Raw genomic sequence first — 25363 nt, forward strand, 5'->3', positions numbered from 1 at the left:
ATCATACTTAATACTGCTCAATTTTATCCAGACAAAGCAAGTGTTTAGAGGAATCACTAATGGTCAGGCCACAAGAAGTTAACTTGGACCATTCTTGTCTCAAGGCATTCTCAAGGTTAAATTGGTAGATGTTAAATTAATAGCTGTTTTCCAAGCTGGCCTACAGGATTTTATCTTGTGATGGGCTGTGCATTGTCCTAGTGAATAGGGAGGACTTTGTTGTTCAGCATGCTCAACCATAGCTGAAACAGAATTTATTGTCTTCTAATGTGGGACAATATGATAATGCTAAGAACCAATGCACAGAGTGGGAGGCAATGTGCCAGAGATTATATGCATTGTCTGGTGGAGTTGGACATTGGCCATTTGGATGTGGATACTGTTAAGCCACATACTGGAGCAATGTTCAGCTGTGAAATAAACAAAGCTGTTTGTTTGTAGTGTGTTAGCATCAGTTCCAGAGATGTTACAGACAATCCGTCAGTAAATTGTTATGGTTTTTTCAGTTTTGCAACTGTTTTTTCCAGGTGTTGCCAGAATGTCAATGATCTGTCCAATGTTACTGCCAGATACTTTAGAGAATCATTACATTGTAAAATATGATTCTGGAACTTCACTGAAGGCTAGTAATTTGTCAACCTATTGCTGGGGTGGAATATGGCTGCTTCTGTTTTTTTTGGTGAGGCTTCAAAGTGTCATTTTGCATATTCAATTTATGTCGTTCCTCATCCTAAATATATGACTCTGGCTAACAAACATCATAATAGAGTAATAAATAACATAGACATGCATCCAATATAAAAGTAGATTAACAAAATCAGAATACAGGCTGAATAACACACCAAGCCCAAGGCTTAGTACATAACCAGGTCTTTGAGGCCTTATACAGTACAAAGTCAAGTCTAATCTCCTAAATAATAATGTTGCAGAGGCCATGTGACACGATAGAAGAGGTTGTCTTCCTGGGTCTCTCCAGATGGAAGAAACATACTACAGGACCAGAGCATGCTACTCCTGCAAAATTTAATAGGTCAGTAGATAAGCCAGGGTGAGGCTTTCCTGCAATTGTGAATTTTTTCTCATTATACTTTGGATGAAATAACCACCATAAAATTGTGCAGCTGCCAAGGTCCTGGCTAGAGAATTTCTTTGAAGACTTAGCACCAGGAAAGAATATGATAAACATCTGTACCTCAAAATTTATATATATATATATATATCCTTTGTGTTTGTGTGAACTCTCTCTCCCTTCCTCTCTTCCCCCCTCCCCCCTCTCTTTCTTTCTCTCCTGGTTTTATATTGAAATACCTGTGCTCATTAACAACCTCAAAATTGATTTGAACTAACTTGATTTCATTTGATTTGACATTGAGCTGCTGAGAACTTCCCACAAAAGAGAAACTAAATAAAATCTTTAAAGCTCATGTATCTAGTTTCAAAATCCTGTTAAAACATCACGTAAAACTATATTATTTGAGGATGGATATTTTATTTTTAATTTATTATGTTATTAAGTATTGAATTCAAGATGATGTCTGTAGCTGGTCCAATGAAAAAATGTACAAAAGAGATGGTCTGCATCCATCCAAGAAAGGGACTGAGTTACTTGGCAATAAATTCACAGCTTTTCTGGAGGAATATTTAAACTAAACAACGGGGACAGTGAGTTAATTGATATAGAACATCACTGTCCCGGACAATCTAAGAAAATAGGGGAACTCAGGCACCACACAAGTTATGTAGCAAGTAAATACAGGGTCAGTCATAAAGGACTCAAATGTCTATACACCAATGTGCAGAGTATGAACAGTAAGCAGGTTGAACTAGAAATTCAGGTAAATAAGGGCGGATATGATATTGTTGCCATTATGGAAACATGGTGGGATGAAACCCACAAATGGAACACACAGCTAGAGGGATTTAAATTATTTAAAAGAAACAGACTAAACAAAAGAGGAGGTGGAGTTGCTCTATATATAAGAAATAACTTTATCTCTAGAGAAATAGAGCACAACAATGAAGAAAACTGTAAACCTGAATGCATTTGGGTCAAAATGCATGATTTGACATAGGTGTATACTATAGGCCACCCAACCAAGCAGAGGAAATAGATGAACTTTTTGCTAGTCACTTAACTAAGGTATGTAGGAAGCGCATCACAATAGTAATGGGGGACTTTAATTACCCTGACATCAACTGGGAGACAAATTCTGCAGCAAGTGGAAGATCTAACAGATTCCTGACAAACCTAGCAGACAACTTTCTCTCCCAAAAAGTAGAGAAGGGAACTAGGGGATTAGCCATATTGGATTTAATTCTCACTAACAGAGATGAAATGATAGAAAGTGTCAAAGCCACAGGAACCTTGGGGGAAGTGATCATGCAATATTGGAATTCAACATAATGGAAGTACAAGCAATAGAATACAGTCAAACTAGAGTCTTGGACTTTAAAAGAGCTAATTTCAATAAACTTAGAGAGACCTTGGGAAGAATTCCAGGGATGAGAATCCTAAAGGGGAAAACAACTCAAGAAGCTTGGGAAATTTTGAAAAGTGAGATAATAAAGGCCCAGTCTAGCACAATACCAACAAAGAAGGAAAATAACAGCTTTCAAAAGAAACCAGCATTGCTGCATAAAGAACTCTCTGATAAACTGAAAGATAAAAAGGACAAGTATAAGAAGTGGAAAGAGGGGCACATAACTAAGGCAGAATATCAGCAAACAGCCCGTGCCTGCAAAGATGAAGTGAGGGAAGCTAAGGCACAAAATAAAGTAAGGCTTGCGACCAAAGTCAAAAATAACAAAAAAGAGCTTCTTTTGACATATAAGAAACAAGAAAAAAGTTAAGGAAATTATTGGTCCATTAGTGGGGGAAAGTGGCAAGAAGGTGACAAGCAACAGGGAGAAAGCAGAACTATTTAACTCATTTTTTGCATCTGTTTTTACACAAAGGGAAAAAACAGTCCATCCTACCAAAACCAGTGCCATAAAAAACAGAATAGAAACACAAGTTAAGATAGGGAAGAAAATGGTAAGTGAGCACCTGTCCAGCCTAGAAGAGTTCAAATCACCAGGACCAGATGGATTACACCCCAAGGTTCTCAAGGAGCTGGAAGACGTGATCTCAGAACCACTGAACTATATTTTTCAAAGATCCTGGAGCACTGGGGAACTACCAGAGGACTGGAAGAGAGCTGATGTAGTTCCCATCTTCAAAAAAGGGAAAAAAATAGATCCAGGAAATTACAGACCTATCAGCCTGACCTTAATACCTGGGAAGATTCTGGAAAAGATAATCAAACAACAAATCAGCAAACACCTTGATGCAAACAAAGTTATCACTAAGAGCCAACATGGGTTTGTCAAAAACAGATCATGCCAGAAAAATCTTATTGCATTCTTTGACCAAGTGACAAAACTAGTGGACCAGAGGAATACTGTAGATATAATTTACTTGGACTTCAGTAAGGCATTTGAAAAAGTAGATCACAACCTACTACTTGATAAGATAGAAAAATGTGGGTTAGACAGCATCACCACCAGATGGATTCGTAGCTGGATGACAGGCTGTACTCAGCATGTGGTCTTCAATGGAACTGCATCTACATGGAAGGAAGTGTGTAGTGGGGTGCCCCAGGGCTCTGTTCTGGGCCCAGTGCTCTTCAACATCTTCATCAATGATTTGGACGGGGGGATAGATGGGGAACTCATCAAATTTGCAGACGACACCAAGCTGGCAGGAATAGCTAATACTCCAGAAGATAGGATTAAGATACAGGAGGATCTGAACAGACTCAAACACTGGGCACTATCTAACAAAATGAAATTCAATGGTGAAAAAAGTAAGGTTCTACATTTAGGCAGGAAAAATCAAATACACAGGTATAGTATAGGTGGTACCTTACTCAATAGTAGTAACTGTGAGAGAGATCTCAGAGTCCTAGTGGGCAATCACTTAAATATGAGCCAGCAGTGTGCTGCAGCTGCCAAAAAAGCCAACACAGTGCTAGGCTGCATTAACAGAGGGATAGAATCAAGATCATGTGAAGTACTAATACCACTTTACAATACCTTGGTAAGGCCACACCTGGAATACTGCATCCAGTTTTGGTCACCACGATGTGAAAAAGATGTCGAGACTCTAGAAAGATACAGAGAAGAGCAACAAAGATGATTGGGGGACTGGAGGGTAAAACGTATTGTGAACGGTTGCTGGAATTGGGTATGTGTAGTTTAATGAAGAGAAGGGTGAGGGGTGACATGATAGCAGTGTTCCAGTATCTCAGGGGCTGCCACAAAGAAGAGGGAGTCATGCTATTCTCCAAAGTACCTGAAAGCAGGACAAGAAGCAATGGATGGAAACTAGTCAAGGAGAGAAGCAACCTAGAACTAAGGAGAACTTCCTGACAGTTAGAACAACTAACCAGTGGAACAACCTGCCTCCAGAAGTGGTGAATGCTCCAACACTGGAAGTTTTTAAGAAGAGACTGGCCAGCCATTTGTCTGAAATGGTATAGGGTTTCCTGCCTGAGCAGGGGTTGGACTAGATGACCTCCAAGGTCCCTTCCATATAATTATTATTATTATTATTATTATTATTATTATTATTATTATTATTATTATTATTATTATTATTATTATTATTATTGTGTAAAAGCAAAGCATAGTTATATTTATTTATAGAATCTGTATTATAACAGTAAGGCAAAATTATTTCAATTTTAATTCAATATTGCTTAGCACTTCATTTTATTATATGACTGAAATAATTGGTTGGGGTTTTCTTTCCATTTTGGAGGGTTTTTAAAAAAATATTTTAATTTACAAATTCCCTTGAAGCACTAGAAGAAAGATGTGATATAAACTGAACCAAAACAAATAGTAAGAAGTTTATCTATGTTCTGCATGTACAGAGTATAATAAATACATATATCAATGGTATAATAACATGATTTTTCATCATTTCCCAATTGTCCCATTTTATTAATCACCATAGCTGTCCTTTGTGAATTTTTGGGGATATAAGCTTTCTTGCTACCCTCTTTATAGCATCTTTTATTTCATTATTTCTCAGGCTGTATATGAAAGGATTGACAATAGGGGTTAAAACTGTGTACAACAAAGAAAAAAATTTGTTGACATCACTAAGTATTTTACCCTTTGGTAACATATACACAATCATAATGGCTCCATAAAACAGAGAAACCACTATCAGATGAGATGAGCAAGTAGAGAAAGCCTTTTTCCTCCCAATAGCAGAAGGTATTTTCAAGATAGTAGATATAATGTATATATAGGAAGTCAAGGTGAGGAGAAAAGGTGGCAATGTAAAAGCAAAAGCAAGGATAAAACTTATCAGTTCCACGAAACTAGTATCACTACAAGAAAGCTTCATAATTGGATATGTATCACAAAAATAATGATCAATTTCATTTGGACCACAGAATATAAGCTGCAGCATTACACTCAAGAGGATGACACCAGCTATAAGGCTACTTATCCATGAAGAAGCTGCTAGCTGAATACAGATTTGAGTAGTCATACATGTTGTATAATGCAAAGGTTTGCATATTGCTAAATATCGATCATATGACATTGCAGATAGAAGATAACATTCAGTCGCCATGAGATAGCTAAAGAAGAAAAATTGTACAAAGCAATTTCTGAAGGAAATGGTGTTTTTATCAGTCAATAAGCCATCCATCATTTTGGGTACAATATTTGAGATGTAGCAAGCCTCTAGGCATGACAAATTTCCCAGGAAGAAGTACATGGGTGTATGAAGATGATGATCAACTGCAACTAAAGTCACAATGAGAATATTCCCAACCATGGCTGTAATGTAAACTGTGAGGAAAATGAAGAAGAGGAAAGATTGCCATTGTCCAAAGTTTCCAAATCCTAAAATGATAAATTCTGTGATATTCATTGTTATGCTCATTCTTCTATCATTGAAATATGAATATAGCAGTGAAAGAACAGATCTTCTCATGTATCTTTGGAATGGGGATTGGGTGTGGGGAGAGAGAAAAATAAGCAAATTTTGTATATTATAAAATAAAGATCAGTTCTTTTTTTCATATAGGGACTGATATCTATAAGATAATTGTGCTAATTTTTCAGAAATGGATTTGTTTTCCATGCCATGAATATGCTATCTACTCTTCTATATCATATTAAAAGTATTGCATTCAGAAAGCAGTTTCTCTAGTTCTGAGTGAATAAGTAACAACTCAAAATATGAAACATTGATAGAATCTGTTTGTACAAGTTCTGTACATCTATTTGTCTTGATCTTGATACTTGTGATACTCTCAAGATCTTATCCCAGTGCCTGGAGCCTGGCAGGTTCTGGACAGGAAGTAAAAGCCGAAAATACATCCCAGACAACCCTGAGTAGCTTCTAGTGCCAAGGTTTCTTCATCTTTAGTTTTGAAGGAGGTTGCAGTTTCCCAGACAGAAATGGTGAGCAGAAATTGGGGTATTTCTGACATGCAAAAAACTACTTTGCTTTGATTCACTAATAGCTAAATTTCAGGCATGACAATATTTTCAATGCTATTTGATTTTCTTTCAACATGAAATTAGTTTTTAATGATACTTATTACCTGGGTGATATCAGATCAAGGACATCATCAAGATCTAGAATGAAGATGGCAGTATCATTGTTCACATCCTCATTTTATGGATGTTCATCTTACTGGTGATTATGAGCTCAGGAAATTATAACTTACAATGTAATATCTTTCTTAAGAAATTAAACACCACAGAGGGGAAGTGTTAAGTAGATGCTCATTGCTTCTGTTCAGTATCATGGGAGAATGCTTTCCTAGATACATTACTTAATTGGCTTTTCAAATAATTGGATACTTATAACATAGTTTAAAACTTTTAAAAGAACTACTATATTTTTTTCCATTTTGTCTCTAATTATATGGAAAGCAGGCAGGCAAATAACATTGGCAAGTAGGTGATTCCAATCAGAACCCGCAAGGCTCCATTTTTTTTTGCTTTTTTTTAATTAAACCATTTTCTTTCAAAAAGAGGGATTTTGATTACTGTATGCATTTTACTGAAACTAATATATACTAAGTACAATATATTGTATCTATGTGTTGGGTGGAGCACCCAGTCTACCAAATATAAAGCAATCTCTTCTGCGTTTCGCTCCAGTCTAGGAGCATCTTTTGCAGGCAGACGTCACTACTCTGAATACTGTAAATTCAAACTTTTATGACTGACAAACAGTTAAAGGGAGACTAGTATAGCTATTTCAAGCTCCTTAGCTCTCATCAGCTAGTTTTACCCTTCTGGGATTCGAACCTGGGCAGCTTGCATTTTAGGCAGCTTTATTAACCTTTAGGCCACAGGCTCCCCCTCACTCCTGTCAGTAGAGGCCAGGGAGGATATATATCTATGTGTTGGGTGGAGCAAGATGCTCCTAGACTGGAGTGAAACACAGAACAGACTGCTTTATATTTGGTAGACTGGGTGCTCCACCCAACACATAGATATATATCCTCCCTGGTCTCTACTGACAGGAGTGAGGGGGAGCCTGTGGCCTAAAGGTTAATACAGCTGCCTAACATGCAAGTTGCCCAGGTTCGAATCCCAGAAGGGTATGACTAGCTGATGAGAGCTAAGGAGCTTGAAATAGCTATACTAGTCTCCCTTTAACTCTTTGTCAGCCACAAAATTTTATATATATATAAAATTCACCACTTTATGTAATAGTCTGTTCTACTGAATGACAGAGGGATGCGGTGGCTCAGTGGGTTAGGACGCTGAGCTTCTCAATCAGACGGTCGGCAGTTTGGTGGGTCAAATCCCGAGTGCCGCATAACAGAGTGAGCGCCTGTTACTCATCCCAGCTTCTGCCAACCTAGCAGTTTGAAAACACGTAAAAATGCAAGTAGAAAAATAGGGACCACTATGGTGGGAAGGTAACAGCATTCCGTGTGCCTTTGGCGTCTAGTCATGCTGGCCACATGACCACGGAGACATCCTCGGAAAAGTGCTGGCTCTTCGGCTTTGAAACAGACGTGCTCCAAAAGTTTTGGGGCATTAAGATTGCTGATTAAATTTTTAAATTAGTATCTTAATGGATTAAATTTATCATAGAGGAGAAAGAAAGTTTTTTTTAAAATATTTAACACAATTTAAGATGGATGTTATTTGCTTGTTAGAAAAGTATATTAGGGTTATGGACTAAAAGTGTGTGTTGAACACATTTGGTGTGATATATGCAAGAATTATTTTTGATTATGGTTTAGTTTGGTTGGAGATTATTAAGGTTAATAGATAGGTGCTTTTGGCGCGTAACTGAGAATTTGTTTATTTTTTTTTCTTTGAAATTAATATGAATAAGGACTGGGATTAACAAAATCTATTCTGAGTAAAGCTCTTTTTTGTTTTTCTCTTTTTCTTTTTTTACTTTATTTGTAATATTAATATTGTTTGTATTCATTTTACATGAGCTAGAGGGAGATAGAACTAATAGTTTATTGCTGATAACATAGGGGTGCTTATGTTTGTTTTTTGATTTTATACCCTGTATTTAGCTCTGGGAAGTCGGGGGGGAGGAGGGAATGGGGGGAAGGGATAGGGAGGGTTGGGTGGGGGTGGGGGAGGGGGAGGGGGGATTAAAGTTAAAATGTATTGTAAAACTTTTTAAATAAAAAAAAAGAAACAGAGATGAGCACCAGCCCCTAGAGTTGGAAACGACTAGCACGCATGTGCAGGGGAACCTTTACCTTTACTTTATTGAAAGACATCTTATCCAACCAAAATGTTCCTGCTGATCTCTGTCCTATATTGATAATCTCTACTCATCCTTGTAGATTTTTTTTTAAAATACTCATTTATTTATTTGGGACTCCATTACAATTAATCCAACATTTAGTGATTTACATAATAGAAAACAGATTCAAAATTTCCAAGATATGGTAGATACACATATAAAACCTTTGTTAAATGAAATAATAAAAGAAAAAAAAATGAAAAGGTGGCCTCAAAAAGGTATGAAAGCTTTCCAAAATAGTGCCATCTTTAATATCTTCTTGAATGTATTCAAGAATGGTGCCAGCTTCATCTCTACCAGAAGATTTTTTTCAGAGTTTTAACTCAGTGACTCTGTTCCTGCCTCCTGAGACATTACAGTATGAAGATGCCCCTCTTCTTTGTGTCAGACCCTCAGATATTTGTAGAATGGTTTTGTATTTTCCCTCAGTCATTTTTTCTATAGGCTATACAGACTAAATTCTTTAGTTATTTCTTGTAAGCCATGGAGTCCAAAGTCTTCACCATGTTAGTAGGTTAGTAGTTAGTTAGTTGGTCAGTAGATAGAGTTTATATATATATATATATATATATATATATATATATATATATATATATATATATATATATATATATATATATATATATATATATATATATATATATATATATATATATATATATATATATATATATATATATATATATATATATATATATATATATATATATATATATATATATATATATATATATATATATATATATATATATATATATATATATATTTAAAGTGCTGGCTCTTCGGCTTTGAAACAGAGATGAGCACCGGCCCCTAGAGTAGGAAACAACTATCACGCATGTGCGGGGGGACCTTTATTTATTTTATTTATTTATTGATGTGATTTATATCCCGCCCTATCTCCCGAAGGACTCAGGGCGGCTAACAACAAAACATATAATAAGTACAGAAATCAAGATAAAAATAAAATTAAAAACATCTGTGCAATAAATTAAAACTAAAAACTAAAAAATAAATTAAAAATTCTAAATATAATTAATTAAAATGCCTGTCAGTCCAGGTCAGCCTGGTGGAAAAAGGAGTGTTTTGAGGCCGTGGTGAAAGGATTGGAGATTTTGGGCCATCCGAAGCTCAGGGGGGAGCTGATTCCATAGGGCTGGCGCTCCCACAGAGAAGGCCCTCCCCCTGGGGGTCGCCAGCTGACATTGCCTAGCTGACGGTACCCTGAAGAGGCCTTCTCTGTGTGAGCGTACTGGACGTCTAGGGCTGCGTTAGAATGATTGGTTTAGAATCTTTAATCCAGATTCTATGTCTGAGAATTAGAATTGTCAGACTCCTAATTTCTAGTCTAATGCTTTCAACTACTAAACTAGTTCTTTTGTCTTTTTCTATGTTTTTCTTTCTCTTTCTAAGAATCACTTCAGAATAACAGAATATCAGAGTTAGAAGGTCTTCTAGTCTAACCTTCAACTCAAGTAGGAGACCGTATAGCATTTCAGACAAGTGGCTGTCTAGTCATTTCTTAAAAGCCTCCAGTGATGGAACAACCACAACTTCTAAAGACAAGCCAACAGTTAATTGTTCTGTCTCTTAGGAAATTTCTCTTTAGTTCTAGATTGCTTCTCTCCTTGATTAATTTCCATCCATTGCTGCTTCTTTTACTTTCTGGTGCTTTAGAAAATAGGTTGACTCTCTCTTATTCATTGCAGCCCTTCTAATATTAGAACACTGCTACTGTATCATGTCCTTATTTTTACTAAACTAGACATACTCAATTCCTGCAACTGTTCTTCATATGTTTTAGCCTCCAGCTCTCTAATTACTTTTGTTGTTCTTTTCTGCACTTTTTCCAGAGTCTTAACATCTTTTTTTAATAATATCTTTTTTACAATAGGGTGACACATTGCACAGTGGTATAGCAATAGCAATAGCACTCAGACTTATATACTGCTTCCTAGTGCTTTAGAGTATTCTCTAAGCAGTTCACAGAATCAGCATACTGCCTTAATAATAATCTGTGTCCCCATTTTACCAATCTTAAAAGGATGAAAGGCTGAGTCAATCTGGAGCCAGTCACAATCAAACTCTTGGCAGTGAGTTAGCCTGAAATACTGCACTCTAAGCACTGTACCACCATGATGTAGAGAAGCAATGATAAAATTCTTGTTTCAATATTGATAATATTAAGTAATAATAATAAAATAAAAATATTGCATTATATACATAAATATAATAATGGTTGAGAAATGGATAGACTAACTTTAGAGATTAAAGAGAAAGAACATTTAGTTTATTATAGAACTTGGAATAAATTTTATCAATGGCTAGATGAGCGAGTTAAAGGAATGTGATATGCAATTTTGAATTTATTTGAGTAAGAATGATATACAATGAAAATTTAGTATTGTTTTTGATAATTTATTATACCTATCAGTGTTATTGTTAGCTTTATTATCTTGATTTATGTACATTTACCCAGAAAACACGCTGTTTGCCAAATTTTGAATGTTATTGGGGGAAAACCCAACCCTCACCCCCAACCCTTCCTCTACCCTATCCCAAACCCCTATTTCCCTACCTTCCTTTTTAACCCTATAAAAACTAATAATTTTTTTTCAAAAAAAGAGAACTTCCATATATTAGAAAATGTGAAGAACAAAACATATCTTTCCAATCTCTATACTACCATACTCTCTACTACTATGATAAAAAGAATATTCATTTTCATTTCCTATACATTATCTTCCAATAGTTGGCCTACCATTCTAAATAACACAATTACCTACAAAATGAAAAGAAGATTTTTTTAAACAAAATTAAAATGACATTTAGGCACCTTTTCTAACCTTATTTGTTTAGAACAGTATTTGGATTCATAAAAATACTTCTATTTCTGCTGAGCAATAGTCTTCCCATGTTCTGAACAATTAAATGAAATTTTCTTGTCTGATATTTATTGTAACACCTGGTATGATTCTGGACATTAAATCATAATCTCATTAGAAGTACTTTCTCAGACATCAGTGAAATTAGTCCTATAATTCATTTTAATGCAAAATGTATTTTAATAATTTACACAGTACTGCAAAATAATATATTTGAATAATGTAACACTTCCAGACTTTATTTTAAAAGCTCTTTTGTATACATTTAAAAAATGAATCACATATTTAACCTTTTTTTCATCCTCCACTATGTCCTCCTACAGTTTTCCTCCCTTTTTTACATAAGCAACTTTCCTCTGATTTCCTATGAAAGTAAATTAAAATTCCTGCAGATATTATTTCTTAGGGCATCTTTGATTTCCTTATTTCTCAGACTGTATATAAAGGGGTTAAGCAGAGGAGGCAAAATTGTGTATAACAAAGAAGAGATTTTTTGCATCTCCCTCCTAATTGCAGCCTTTGGTGTCATATATACAATAATTAAAGATCCATAGAAAACAGAAACTACAATCAAGTGAGAGGAACAGGTAGAAAAAGCCTTTTGCCTACCAGTAGTAGAGGGAATGCTTAAGATGGCAATAATAATATAAACATAAGATGCAAGTGTCAGAAGAAAAGGAGGAAATGTGAATACAGAAGCCACCAGGAAGCTCAAAATTTGCACTATGCTAATATCACTGCAGGAGAGTCTCAGAATAGGAAAATATTCACAGAAGTAATGATCAATCTCATTGGATTTACAGAAATTTAACTGCAACATCAAAATGAGGAGTACCGTCAAAGCCACAAATCCATTGATCCAAGACACAGCTACTAGTTGTATACATGTCCAGCTTTTCATGATGGTTGCATAATGCAATGGTTTACAGATTGCTAAATATCTATCATAAGACATCACACAGAGTAAACAGCATTCTGAAGATACCAATGAACCAAAGAAATAGAGTTGTGTAAAACAGCTATTGAAGGAAATACTCCTGTTCCCAGTCAAGAGAGCTGAAATCATCCTTGGAAATATATTTGAACTGTAGCAAGCCTCCAGAAAAGAGAGGTTCCCCAGAAAAAAATACATGGGGGTTTTAAGATGTGGATCCAGGACAATCAGCAGAAGAACAAGAATGTTTCCCATTATGGTCACAATGTAAATCATTAAAAAGATCAGGAAAAAAAGAACCTGCAGTTCAGAGAATTCTTGAAACCCCAGCAAGATAAATTCTTTAATCTTTGTATGGTTTCTGACCATGATAGATATGGGAACAAGTCCTGAAAGAATGAGAAACATAGTTAAACGGGAAATAGGTAAATCTATATATAGGAAGATGAAATTTAGCTACATTGATGCCCTATACAAAGCAAAATTTATTTATTTATTTATTTATTTATTTATTTATTTTCATTCTATTTATATCCCGCCCTTCTCCGAAGACTCAGGGCGGCTTACAAACTGCTTATAAGCAGATAATTTTATTTTGATCTTAAATATTTTCTGTTTAAAGAAACAATGTAATAATTAAGGTCAGTACCCAAGACACCGAGTTCAAATTATAGATTTTTTTAGCACCCATAGTATCACTGATTAGATAAAATGCACTAGTGAACAGTTATATGCATCAGCAATTTATGCAAATCAGTTTGCACACATACTGTATCTTTTTTGTTATTTTCAGATACATCTCAATCAATATTGAAAAAATACATGCAAACAAGTAAACATATAAAATTGAAACAAGAGTTCATAATTATTGCAAAATAGGGTGAAATAATTAGCTATTATCCCAATTAGATCATTTAATACCATATTTCTTTGTGTTTATATCATTTGTTTGAGGGAGACAGAAGCTAGCTCTATATCCATATCTCTACCTTTATCCTATCTCCTTTGTCTCTGTCATCTCATCTTTATATATCTTTCATTTATTTCCTTTGACTTTATTTTAAAACACAGTGAGGTAACACTGTTATTTTAAAAAAGTCAGAAAAAAAGCACCTGCATTTCAGAGAATTCTTGAAACCCCAACAGGATAAATTCTTTTATCTTTGTATGGTTTCTGACCATGATAAATATTGAAACAATTTCTGAAAGAAATAATGTGCAATATTATTAAAGGGAAAAGATGTAAATCTACATACAGGAAGATGAAATTTAGTTAAATCAATGCCCTAGTCAAAACAAGATGCTTATAAGCAGATCATTTTACTTTTATTTTACATATTTTTATATTTAGAGATATGATTATTTGATCTCAAGACTGAACACATTTTTGAACTAAGCATTGTCTGAGGTATTTAATTTTTAAAAATGGCTCAATATGTTCTTATTCTCAAATCTATGCAAACCTTAATTAAAAATAAGTAAGCAAAAATTGGAACAATAGTATATAAAAATTACAAATTAAAATGAAATAAGAAATAGTCATCTTTCCTGTTTATTGATTTCACTAAAATAACAACCTGTATTTTAAACCATTCTTCTTCTTAAATATCACCTGTATTTTTAAAAAAAATCTTCAAAGGAAAATAATAACTTCCTTTCCAATGAAATTATATAATATATTTTTGAAGGCATAACAGCTAATTTCTCTCTCTCTCTCTGTATGTGTGTGCATGTGTGTGTGTATGTATGTGTTTGTGTGTGAGAAATGTGCATATATAAACAATCATATTGCACACAGACATATATGTGAAGATTTTCTAAGTGGTGTTTGTGTGTGTGTGTGTATGTGTGCCTATCCATATCCCTGCACTTGTCTATTCACAAACACAAATATATATTCTGACAAAGAGTTAAAGATTTTAAATGGGAGACTAGAATATTCTAGTCTCCCATTTAAAATCTTTAACTCTTTGTCATCAAAAAGAAAAATTGAATTTGTAGTGGATTGCAGTTGCGACTTGAGCCTGCTTAACGCTCCTAGGCTGGAGTTGCAAGGCAAAAGTGATTATAATAGTAGAACTGCAATATAGCAATTAAAACCAAGGTGTACTAGACTGGTCTGTCTGGAAAAAACTTACTCTGTGTGTGTGTATATATATATATATGTAGGTCTTGGCATATTCGGGAAAAGACCCAAATACGCCAAGACCTACATACCTATACCCGTGAAAATCTATGAAAACATATATATATATATATATATATATATATATATATATATATATATATATATATATATATATATATATATATATATATATATATGGAACAACTTTGATTAATTAGTTACATTTATACATTTAGTTACATTCACAATAGACTTACAAATGGGAGGTGACTTACTTTTGAGCCTTTGAAAATATTTTCTTTTTCATAGTGGACTACTTTAAGAGACCAGTGTTATAAATTTCACTTTGTGAAAGTTTTCCATATATTCTACTATTCCCCTAACAGCTTGCATAACAATTACGTCTGCATGGTCATGGGAAAACAAAACAAATATGAGTCTCTAGTGTTTTTGGCCTTAAAGAGAAGATTAACAAATAAAAAGAACCTGCCATATTGGATGTAAAAGATATTATTTATTTATTTGTTTCTCAAATTTATATATTGCCATCTCATTCAGACTTGTGTATGCCCAACACTGCTGTCTGATGTCCAATTAGAGTTCTGCCATTGGCCACTTCACACTGACAATTCTTCTTACCTCAGTTAATCAATGGAGAACTGAAGCAGGGAAAGGCACATGAAAGATGATAGATAGATAGATAGATAGATAGATAGATAGATAGATAGATAGATAGATAGATAGATAGATAGATAGATAGATAAATGATAGTAAAATAAATGAGTTGTCTGAGACTGAGATCTAGATTATTTTAATTCATACTATAAGACAGCATTGGATATCAAGGTATGATAGAATCAAATTTCAACTAAACTTTTGCATCCATTGGTAATAAATGATATCTTGGAAGCCTGCAGCCTCTGTACTGTTCTTGTCCTCTGGAATACCATTTCCCTGAAGTCCATTTGACCCAATCCTGCTGCTTTTTAGATAAGCTTCAAAAATATGGCCTTTTAATAGGCCATAAGTGAGGGGGATTTGTCACATTACTGCACTGAAATATTCTTTCTTGCTTTTTCTTTATATGCACATACGGTGTGTGTGTTTGTGTGTGTGTATGTGTGTGTGTGTGTACCTTACATATAGTTTACACATACACTATTTTGCAAGGCAAAAGAAATCATAATAATTAAACTGCAATATAGCAAGTTCAAAAAAAACCTAAGGTGCATCGATCAAACAGGTCTGACCGGAAAATACTTACATATACAAGGCCATTCATACATTTAATTACACTTGTAGATAAAATGTCTGGCTCTAAAAAAAGGTTTTCTATGGAGCAGAGGATATAAGACTGATGAAATCTACTTGGTTGCCATCCTAAATATTTTAAATACCTATTGATATGATATGAAATTTAACTACATTCATTCTGTTATTCAATATCAAATAATCAATTTTGCCTATTTGAAAACTTTGTTCTAAAGTCAACTGGTAAAGAGGTAGGATGACAGAGGCTCATTTTTAAGTACTTATAGATACCAGCAGTAAAATGATCTCTTAAAACCTGAAGACTGAATTCTGTTGTTAGAAAGGTGGCCTTAGATCCAATAAGTAAATATGAATAAACATGTTTTTGCATCTGTTTTCATTGATCTTACGTACAACTTAGTGCAGCATTTGATAAACATTTAGGCACCTGGAAAACCTATGTTCACAGATTTACAATTAAGAAAATCAGCCTAGTTATGCATTAATATTTGTTCAAATAACTCCAACACTTCAGTAATACATTCCTTGCCTTAGCGCTTAGGTCAGGGGTCTTCAAACCTAGCTCTTTTATGACTTTTGGACTTCAACTCCCAGAATTCCTCAGCCAGTGTGCCTGGCTGAGGAATTCTGGGAGTTGAAATCCACAAGTCATAAAAGGACCAAGTTTGAGACCTGTGGCTTAGATTTATATAATTATAAAGCTTCCAAAATCCAATAGCATGCGGAACTACCCACAAATACTTAAAACACTTAACATGTTCAATTTTATTCCCTGTAAATGGCTACATTTTTAAAGTCTTTTTTAAGCACAGACCACTACTATAGTTTTATGGTAATTAATCACCAAATAATTTCAGATAATAGTAATGTCCTCAGCATATAAGAGATCTGAAGTGGGTACAAATTAAATCAGTGAGATGACGTTAGGGAATTTAGGTAAAAGATAAATAACATGAAGCCCAAAGTACAACTTTGTCTGTTTCCTTTCTGATAGGTTAGCACCTGTAAGGTTACTTCTGATATAACTTTTCATACAAACACTAAATGAAGAAAAAATGAATGTCTATGCTAGTGTTTTCCTAATTTCCACCATTAGATATCTGGAAATGAAACCAGATATCTCTGAATGGGATATTTTGCTTTATGAGTATATATTTCAACTTAATGGTATAAAACCAACACATAAACAAAGGTAGGAAAAGTAGTTTGAAAACCTGCTTGTTCATTATCTCATAGAATAGATTCCTTCTTTGTCCAATCCTGCAATTTTCAATCTAGTGGACATGCATACACCTTGCTAATTATGCATAAAGACTAATAGATCTATCAATTATTCAGATCTGCTCAGTTCACTTTCTTGATGATGAGGATAATGATGGCTTCATCCAGCATGAAATATAGCTTATTTTATCCATGTATGTGAAGAGAGAGGGGAAAAAACACAAGAGTTCACCCAGCAATATTTAGCTTAATTTTATTTTGTGTGTATGATTGGTTTATTATTGATATTGTGTATGTTTGTAAAACAATATAAGAAGTATCGTAAGATAATTCTAAATACTATATAATAATCATAAAATGCAAAAATCATAACAATTTCATAGTATCGGTACAACAATAATATAAACATTTGGCAACTGATTTTATGGTTGATTAAAACCACTACAAAATAAATGTAAAGAAAATGTACAATCAAGAAAAAGTACAATCAAGTAAAACTGATATCTCCCACAAAGACCAAACTAATATAATGATTGTTGAAAATAAGAAACAAAGTGTATAGGGAGAGATCAAAGCTATATATACCAAACTTTTCAATATTTGACTTAAGATGTGAAAAACAGTCGGGATGATCTGTCAACAAATTACTGAAATAATCCAGAAGGAACTTAATTGAGATATGAACTAGCAGCTTGGACATATTTGATCAAAGATGTTATAATAATAATAATAATAATAATAATAATAATAATAATAATAATAATAATAATAATAATAATAATAATAATAATAATAATAATAATAATAATAATAATAATAATAATAATAATAATTTGATTTATATACCGCCCTTCTCCCGAAGGACTCAGGGCGATGTACAGGGCAGTAAATATATTAAAATATATTAAAATACAATAATAATAATAATAAGTTGGAAGGGACCTTGGAGGTCATCTAGTCCAACCCCCTGCTAAGGCAGGAAACCCTATACCATTTCAGACAAATGGCTGTCCAGTCACTTCTTAAAAACTTCCAGTGTTGGAGCATGTTAATGAACTCTCATGCGAAGAAGGTAGAAAGTTCAAAGATTTAAAGTAAGATTCTTATTAATGTTCTCATTTTGAACCATCATAATTATCCTCTGTAGAACTTTAAAGATATAAACTTTTTTGATGTTTTCTTCATGGCATCCTTCATCTCCTTATTTCTCAGGCTGTAAATGAGAGGATTTGCAACAGGGGGCAGGACTGTATATAACAGAGAAAAAAATTTGCTAACCTCACTAAGTGCTTCAGATTTTGGTAACAAATATACAATCATGATGGCTCCATAAAACATAGAAACCACTATCAGATGAGATGAGCAAGTGGAAAAGGCTTTTTTCCTCCCAATAGTGGAAGGAATTTTCAAGATGGTAATTATGATGTATATATAGGAAGTCACAGTGAGGACAAAAGGAGGTAGAGTAAATACAAAGGTAAAGATAAAACTTGTAAGTTCTACCAGGCTGGTGTCAGTACAGGAAAGTTTTATTAGTGGAAGAGTGTCACAAAAGTAATGATCAATTGCATTTTGACCACAGAATGTAAGTTGTAGCATTAAACTTAAAAGGATCAAAGCAGCTATAAGGCCATTTATCCATGAAGAAGCTGCTAGCTGGATACAAATTCGAGCATTCATACTTGTTGCATAATGCAATGGTTTGCATATTGCTAAATATCGATCATATGACATTACAGACAGGAGATAACATTCAGTAGCCACTAGCAAGCCAAAGCAAAAAAATTGAAAAAAACAACCATTGAATGAAATGGTATTTTCATCAGTCAATAAGCCGATCATTGTCTTGGGTACAATATTTGAGATATAGCAAGTTTCCAAGCATGACAAATTTCCTAGGAAGAAGTACATGGGTGTATGAAGATGTTGATCAACTGCAATTAAAATTACAACGAGGATATTTCCAGCCATTGCTATAATATAAAACACTAGAAAAGTAAAGAAAAGAGTAGACTGCCATTGACCAAATTTTCCAAACCCCAAAATTATAAATTCTGTGATATTCATCTAACTTCTTCAGGTCATTTATTGCATAATTCAAAAATTGCATATAATTTGGAAAAAAAACCCAAAACAGATCTTCTATTGAATCCTGGGGAAAAAAGAGAAATAGGATGTTATAAAACAATAACTAATACATTCCATCAGAAAAGAGTACTGGTAATTCTTTTTTCCCCTCATTATCACCTCTGCAAGAATGATTTTATATTAAAGTAGTATTGTTTTTTGCAATGCAAACACTCTTCTACTTTGATTAACCTTTTTGTCAAGAAAGCCATTTTTTTAAAAAAAATATTATTACATTCTTTTCATTGAACATTGTCAGAAAAAATCTTATGAAATACAAAGAGGCTTACCTCTGTGATATAACAATAAGTGCATCTTTGTGAGTCTGAATGACTGTTGCAGTATTTCATTATTTACGTCCTCACTTTTTGAACATTTGTCTTTCTGGTGTCAGGGAGCTTACAGAATCATAACTTGTTCTGCCTCTGTCTCTCTCAAGAGAACATTAATTATCCCAAGGAGAAATGTTAATCTGGTGCCTATTGCTTCAGTTCATTGTATTAATACTGCTGTTCTTCCTGAAAACTTTCCTCTAGCTTTCATAATAAAGTATGTGAAGAAATCTTTGTGTCTCCCCATTTAGTATTAGGCCATAAATCTTGTTTTCATAACTTTTTATATACAAAGATATATTTCTTTTTTTTTTTAAAAAAAATCTATCTGCTATTAACATTGTGATCCAAGAAGCATCAACTTTCTACTTTCCCAATTTTTACTTTGGGCAAAAATATACAAACATTCACACAATAAAAAAAAATATTAGGGGGAAAAACTAAAGCAAATTTGATAGGAAACATTCTACATTCATTGTCTAGCATCCAGTGACACTATATCTATGTAAATCAGAACTATCAGGGACCATAAAATCAATGGTATTTCAGTACAGAATCAGCACTGCTGATACTTAAATAATCATTGGCAGAACTGAGAAGGACAGTGCACCTATCCTTGTGTGCCTTGATCAACCATGATACCCTTCTGGATCAGGGGCTTGTTTGGGAATGGGGGACACTGCAGTATAGTGAGTCGTCTCCTCCCTCAACAGGTAATCCCAATGAGAAGGGGAAAGATCATGCCTACTGCCCCTCTTTTGGGTGCTTCAAGGATTGATTCTTCTCAACAGGGCTACTCTTCAGACATGTGCAATACTACTACTAATAATAATTTTAAAAGAAAGCCATTCTTTTTCTTGTGAAACTGAATGCTGTAATTGATGTTAAAATAACTGCATGTGATCAGACCGGCTAAATAACTTGATCCATTTAATTAGTGTTGCAAACAATCAAACAAACACTATTATTTATTTATTTATTTATTTATTTATTTATTTATTTATTTATTCTCTTTGACGTTCCATTGTCCATTCATAAATTTTGTTCAGGTCCATAATGCTCCTATTCCTATTTTCTTCACAACAATCATCATGTAGGTACTTTTATTTTTGAATAAATGTATGGGGGAAAAACATGTGAAAGCATCACTCAGAAGCTCCTTCATCAATCACCCACTTACTTTTAAAAACCTTCTTCATGTGAACAAGACATACATATACTAAAGAGCCTTGCAACATTGCAATGCAAACAATGTGATACATATACTTACTGTACATATCACATCAAGATGAAGAGTAAAAGACTCAATTTTGCATTGTGACATCATGATATGGCTTAACCCATTTTCCTATCATAATTTCTATCAAATACCTATGATCGTGGTAGTATTAACAATAGCAATTGCATATACTTTGTGAATACAACGCTAAATTAAATATTTAATCATTAATATCACAATATAATGATCCATGTAAGATATTTTCTCTCCATGTGTGTTTTTATGTCTATATAAATAAAAAAAACACTTTATAATATTAGCAGTATGAAGCAATAGTAAATTATGACTTTTATGGCTTAATAAAGTCTTCCAAAAAGAAACTTTTAAAGGGTATCTTCAAAAAATCAAAAGATCAACATAACCCAAAGATTCAGATCATCATGAACTGATTCTAGATTATAAAAATAAGATGAGAATCATATCTAAAATGTGAAGTTATCATTTTAATATAAATAAAATGTAATTGCCCTTGTCAGAAGGATTGAACAAGTAGATAAAAGCATGAATTTTAATCAAATAATTCAAATAATTAGTTGCTCCTATTGGTTAGCATCATCAAGTAAACTGGATAGATCTACCAAACCTTTGACAACAGATATACTGATTGACAAGAAGAAGTAAGGGTATATTGGGAAAGACCATCAGTCACAGAAATCAACTGTGAGTGATTCCGGTCTTGACCCAATAGATTAGGGGTCCCCAACCCCCAGTCCATGGACCAGTACTGAGCCGCAGCATGCCAGCAACCAGTCCACGCAAACAAGCAAAGCCCCATCCATGAGATGCAGGCAGCACACAAAACCACACACCCTCTGGTCCATGGAAAAAACATCTTTCTGCAGAACCGGTCCCTGATGTCCAAAAGGTTGGGGCTTCTGCAATAGATGGAGAACCATCAGAAAAATCTGCCCACAAACTGATATAGTAATTCAGGTAAAACACCAGTAAGGCATGACCTAGGTTTTTAGTTATTTCTAAAGAAAAAACATTAATAAGTTCAGAAGATAAAAATTACAAGTTTATCCTTTTAGTAATGATTTAGATAAGAACTCCTAAATGTCTGCAAAGTTCCAGAAATAATCCTTAGAACGCAATCATTATGACAACTGAGTACCACCACCACCTCCTCCTCCTCCTCCTCCTCCTTCTCCTCCTCCTCCTCCTCCTCCTCCTCCTCCTCCTCCTCCTCCTCCTCCTCCTCCTCCTCCTCCTCCTTCTTCTTCTTCTTCTTCTTCTTCTTCTTCTTCTTCTTCTTCTTCTTCTTCTTCTTCTTCTTCTTCTCCTCTCTCCATTCCTCTCTCCATCACTTCTAAACCAACTACAGCTCCTTCAGGCACATATACCAAAGGTTCTGGTAATGTGTAAACAGTGGTGGGATTCAGCCAGTTTGCACCACTTTGGCAGAACCAGTAGCTATTTTTTGTTGCCCAGGCCCAGAATGCACTTCCAGAAGTGGCATCCATATAGTGAACCCATTGTTCACATATTTGAATCCCACCACTGCGTGTAAAGCAATGCTTTGGTAAAGCAGTCAAATTAGGAACTTCTAGAATATAAAGCAATTATTCATCACAGGTGTTACAATTTAGATCTGTAGTATCTGAAGAAAATTCAACTTAATGTAGATTCCATCCTATATAGTTAGATCATTCTCAGAGGCTCTGCCTTGAGTATCCTCCTACATTAACATGGAATGAACATATACCTGATAAAGGACTTGGACATTTTGGAACTAAGAAAAGATCTTCTTATACAAGTAGGCCTGCTGGAGTTCAAAAACATATTTTAATGTAAAAATCAATCTATTTTTTTTAAAAAATATTGAAATACTATCAAACTATTTCACAATTTTATGCCCTAAATGGAGAAGTTGGTTTGTATAGTATCAGTCTACCAATATTATTTCTTAAGGCCTCTTTGACTTCCTTATTTCTTAGACTGTATATAAATGGGTTTGCTAGTGGAGGCAACATTATGTATAAAAAAGAAGAAAATTTTGGCACATCGGCTTTTTCCGTTCGTGGCAGCATGTAAGCAATCATAAGAGATCCATAGAAAATAGAAACCACAACCAGATGAGAAGAACAGGTGGAAAAGGCTTTCTGCCTTCCAGTGACAGAGGGGATTTTAAAGACAGCATCTATAATATAAATATAGGATAAGAGTGTTAAGAGAAAAGGAGGAAGTGTGAAGATGGCAGCTACAACATAACTCATAATTTCCAATACCCAAGTTGCACTGCAGGAAATGCTTAGAAGGGCAAAATAGTCACAGAAATAATGGTTTATTTCATTAGATCTGCAAAACGTTAATTGCCATAACATTAAAATGAGCAATATTGAAAATACAGCAAACCCATTGATCCAAGATGAAGCTGTTAAATAAATACAAGTCTGAGAATTCATGGTTGTCAAATAATGCAGTGGTTTACAAATTGCTAGATATCTGTCGTAAGACATCACACACAGTAAACAGCATTCTGTAGCTACTAAAGAACTACAGAGGTACCACTGCATAAAACAGTTGCTGAAAGAAATGGTTCCATCCCCAGTTAGAAGAGCTGAAAGCATCCTTGGTAATATATTGGAACTATAACAAATTTCAAGGAAAGAAAGGCTTCCTAAGAAGAAATACATTGGCACTTTAAGATGTTCATCGAAGATGACTAGCATAACAATGAGAAAGTTTCCAGTCATGGTTACAATGTAAATTACTAGAAAACTCAGAAAAAGAAATCTTCGAAATTCACAAAATTCATTAAATCCAAGCAGAATGAATTCATCTATCGTTGTCTGATTCCCTGGCATCATGGAAACTAGGAAAAGCATGTCCTATTGAAAAAAGAAAAGAAACAAAATGTACAAACTCAACATATTGTCATAGTCAAATTCAAGCTATCTTTTTTCTTAGTGATATTTTCACCAACAATGTGTTTAATGTCTTATCTATCATCTGATTGACCCATTTTATTTTATTTTCTATACTTGATGGAGAATCTATAACAATAGGATTGACAGAGATAGCTGGAAGATGTTATGTCTCTGTATTTCATTTGTTTATCCTCACAATATATTTATGTATATGTATAATGTATATTTTGCCTTTCCTGACAATTGTATTTATATGGGTTGACTAGCTGTCCATGATGCAAAACATGGAACTAATCAAAGCTCTTTTTTTGTCATATTATTTTAAAGGATAGAATGTAAATCTGTAAATTAATCTAATGTAAATAAAAATAGTTTAGTATCCTTTCAACTAGTACTTTTCTGAACCCAATTAATATTTATTTTTGTACTGTATTTTAAAAAGAAACATACAAGTGTATCATAACGATACATTATTCTAACAACATAAAAAACTTTTTGGATGAAAATTCTTGTTAAACTCTGCTTAAAACATTTTTGCTTTCTCTGGAACTATCCTATGTTGAATAATATTTACACATATAATCAGACATTCACATCTGAGTACAGAAATAAATTAAACAGAAGAAAATATTTCTTTTTGACTGTCAAAAAACATTAAAAACTACACTGGAGTCCTTTCTGGAATGCTTCCCATGCCTCTTTTGCATTTTCAAACTGACATATCTTTCTCATGAATGTTGTCTAATCTTCATCTTGTCTTCCAAGGCCATTCCCACAAACCATTAGGGCACCTATGCAGCTATTTTTATTTAAATATTTATTGTGCCAAGTTAATCTTAAAATGAAATTAGTAAAACCATATTTGTGATTGTTGCTGAAATAACTGAACGTAGCTAACTATACATCTGGAAACATATTCTACAGAACATTCTTGTTTGAAAGATCAGTTCTTTAATTATTTCCAAATAACAAACAAATTTTATATAGTGATAGTTACCATTCTGTTGCTGCTTGATATTCTCTGTTGAAGTATTTCATGGTGAAAAACTCCTTCCTCTTACCTTGTTCAGAATAAATATGCACTACTTTAATATATAAAGATATGTACCAATCTGCTTTTTGTTTTCTTTAGTTTTTTGTTTTTTATTTCTTCTGGGCTTTTTGTTTTTATTTTTTGATGCAGAAGAATGTACTATCTATAAGAAATGTTGTTTATTTAGATATGATAAAATTTAACTTAAAAAGATAAAATAGTGATACTTGGATAGTATTACTATTACTATCCAAGTATGTTGGCTTTAATTAAGGAGAAGATAGATATGTAGCCAACAGATGTGTATTTTGAAAAGAAACTAGTATGAACTGGATGGGGAGCAAAACATAGATTAATATGTAAAGTGAAATATTACATCATTGTGCATTTCTCAAAGCCCTTATGGGAAAACCCTCAAGCACTTTGCATATCTAAGGCCTTTGTATCCTTGGAAAAATTAATTGGCATTAATTGGCAGA

The 25363-nt window shown here is 33.8% G+C and overlaps 2 protein-coding genes across 2 annotated transcripts in view; both read right to left on the reverse strand.

The window, feature by feature from the left end:
* Positions 1–4990: 4990 nt before the first annotated feature.
* Positions 4991–5836, reverse strand: LOC308678873 (olfactory receptor 6N1-like; the record flags this gene model as incomplete). Its single annotated transcript, XM_081346106.1, has 1 exon — positions 4991–5836. The coding sequence occupies one exon, from the start codon at positions 5834–5836 to the stop codon at positions 4991–4993; it is 846 nt and encodes a 281-aa protein (XP_081202232.1).
* Positions 5837–18377: 12541 nt separating this feature from the next.
* The window catches only part of LOC308678874 (olfactory receptor 2AP1-like), a gene marked incomplete at its 3' end in the record, with an annotated part of 40982 nt that continues 33996 nt past the window's right edge, over positions 18378–25363 (reverse strand). The window contains exon 2 of the mRNA XM_081346107.1: positions 18378–19006. Within this exon, the coding sequence (XP_081202233.1) occupies positions 18378–19006 (629 nt within the window). The remainder of the gene's footprint in view (positions 19007–25363) is intronic.

Source organism: Vipera berus, assembly GCF_964194415.1.
Source record: "Vipera berus genome assembly, chromosome: Z".
Lineage (NCBI taxonomy): Eukaryota > Metazoa > Chordata > Lepidosauria > Squamata > Viperidae > Vipera > Vipera berus.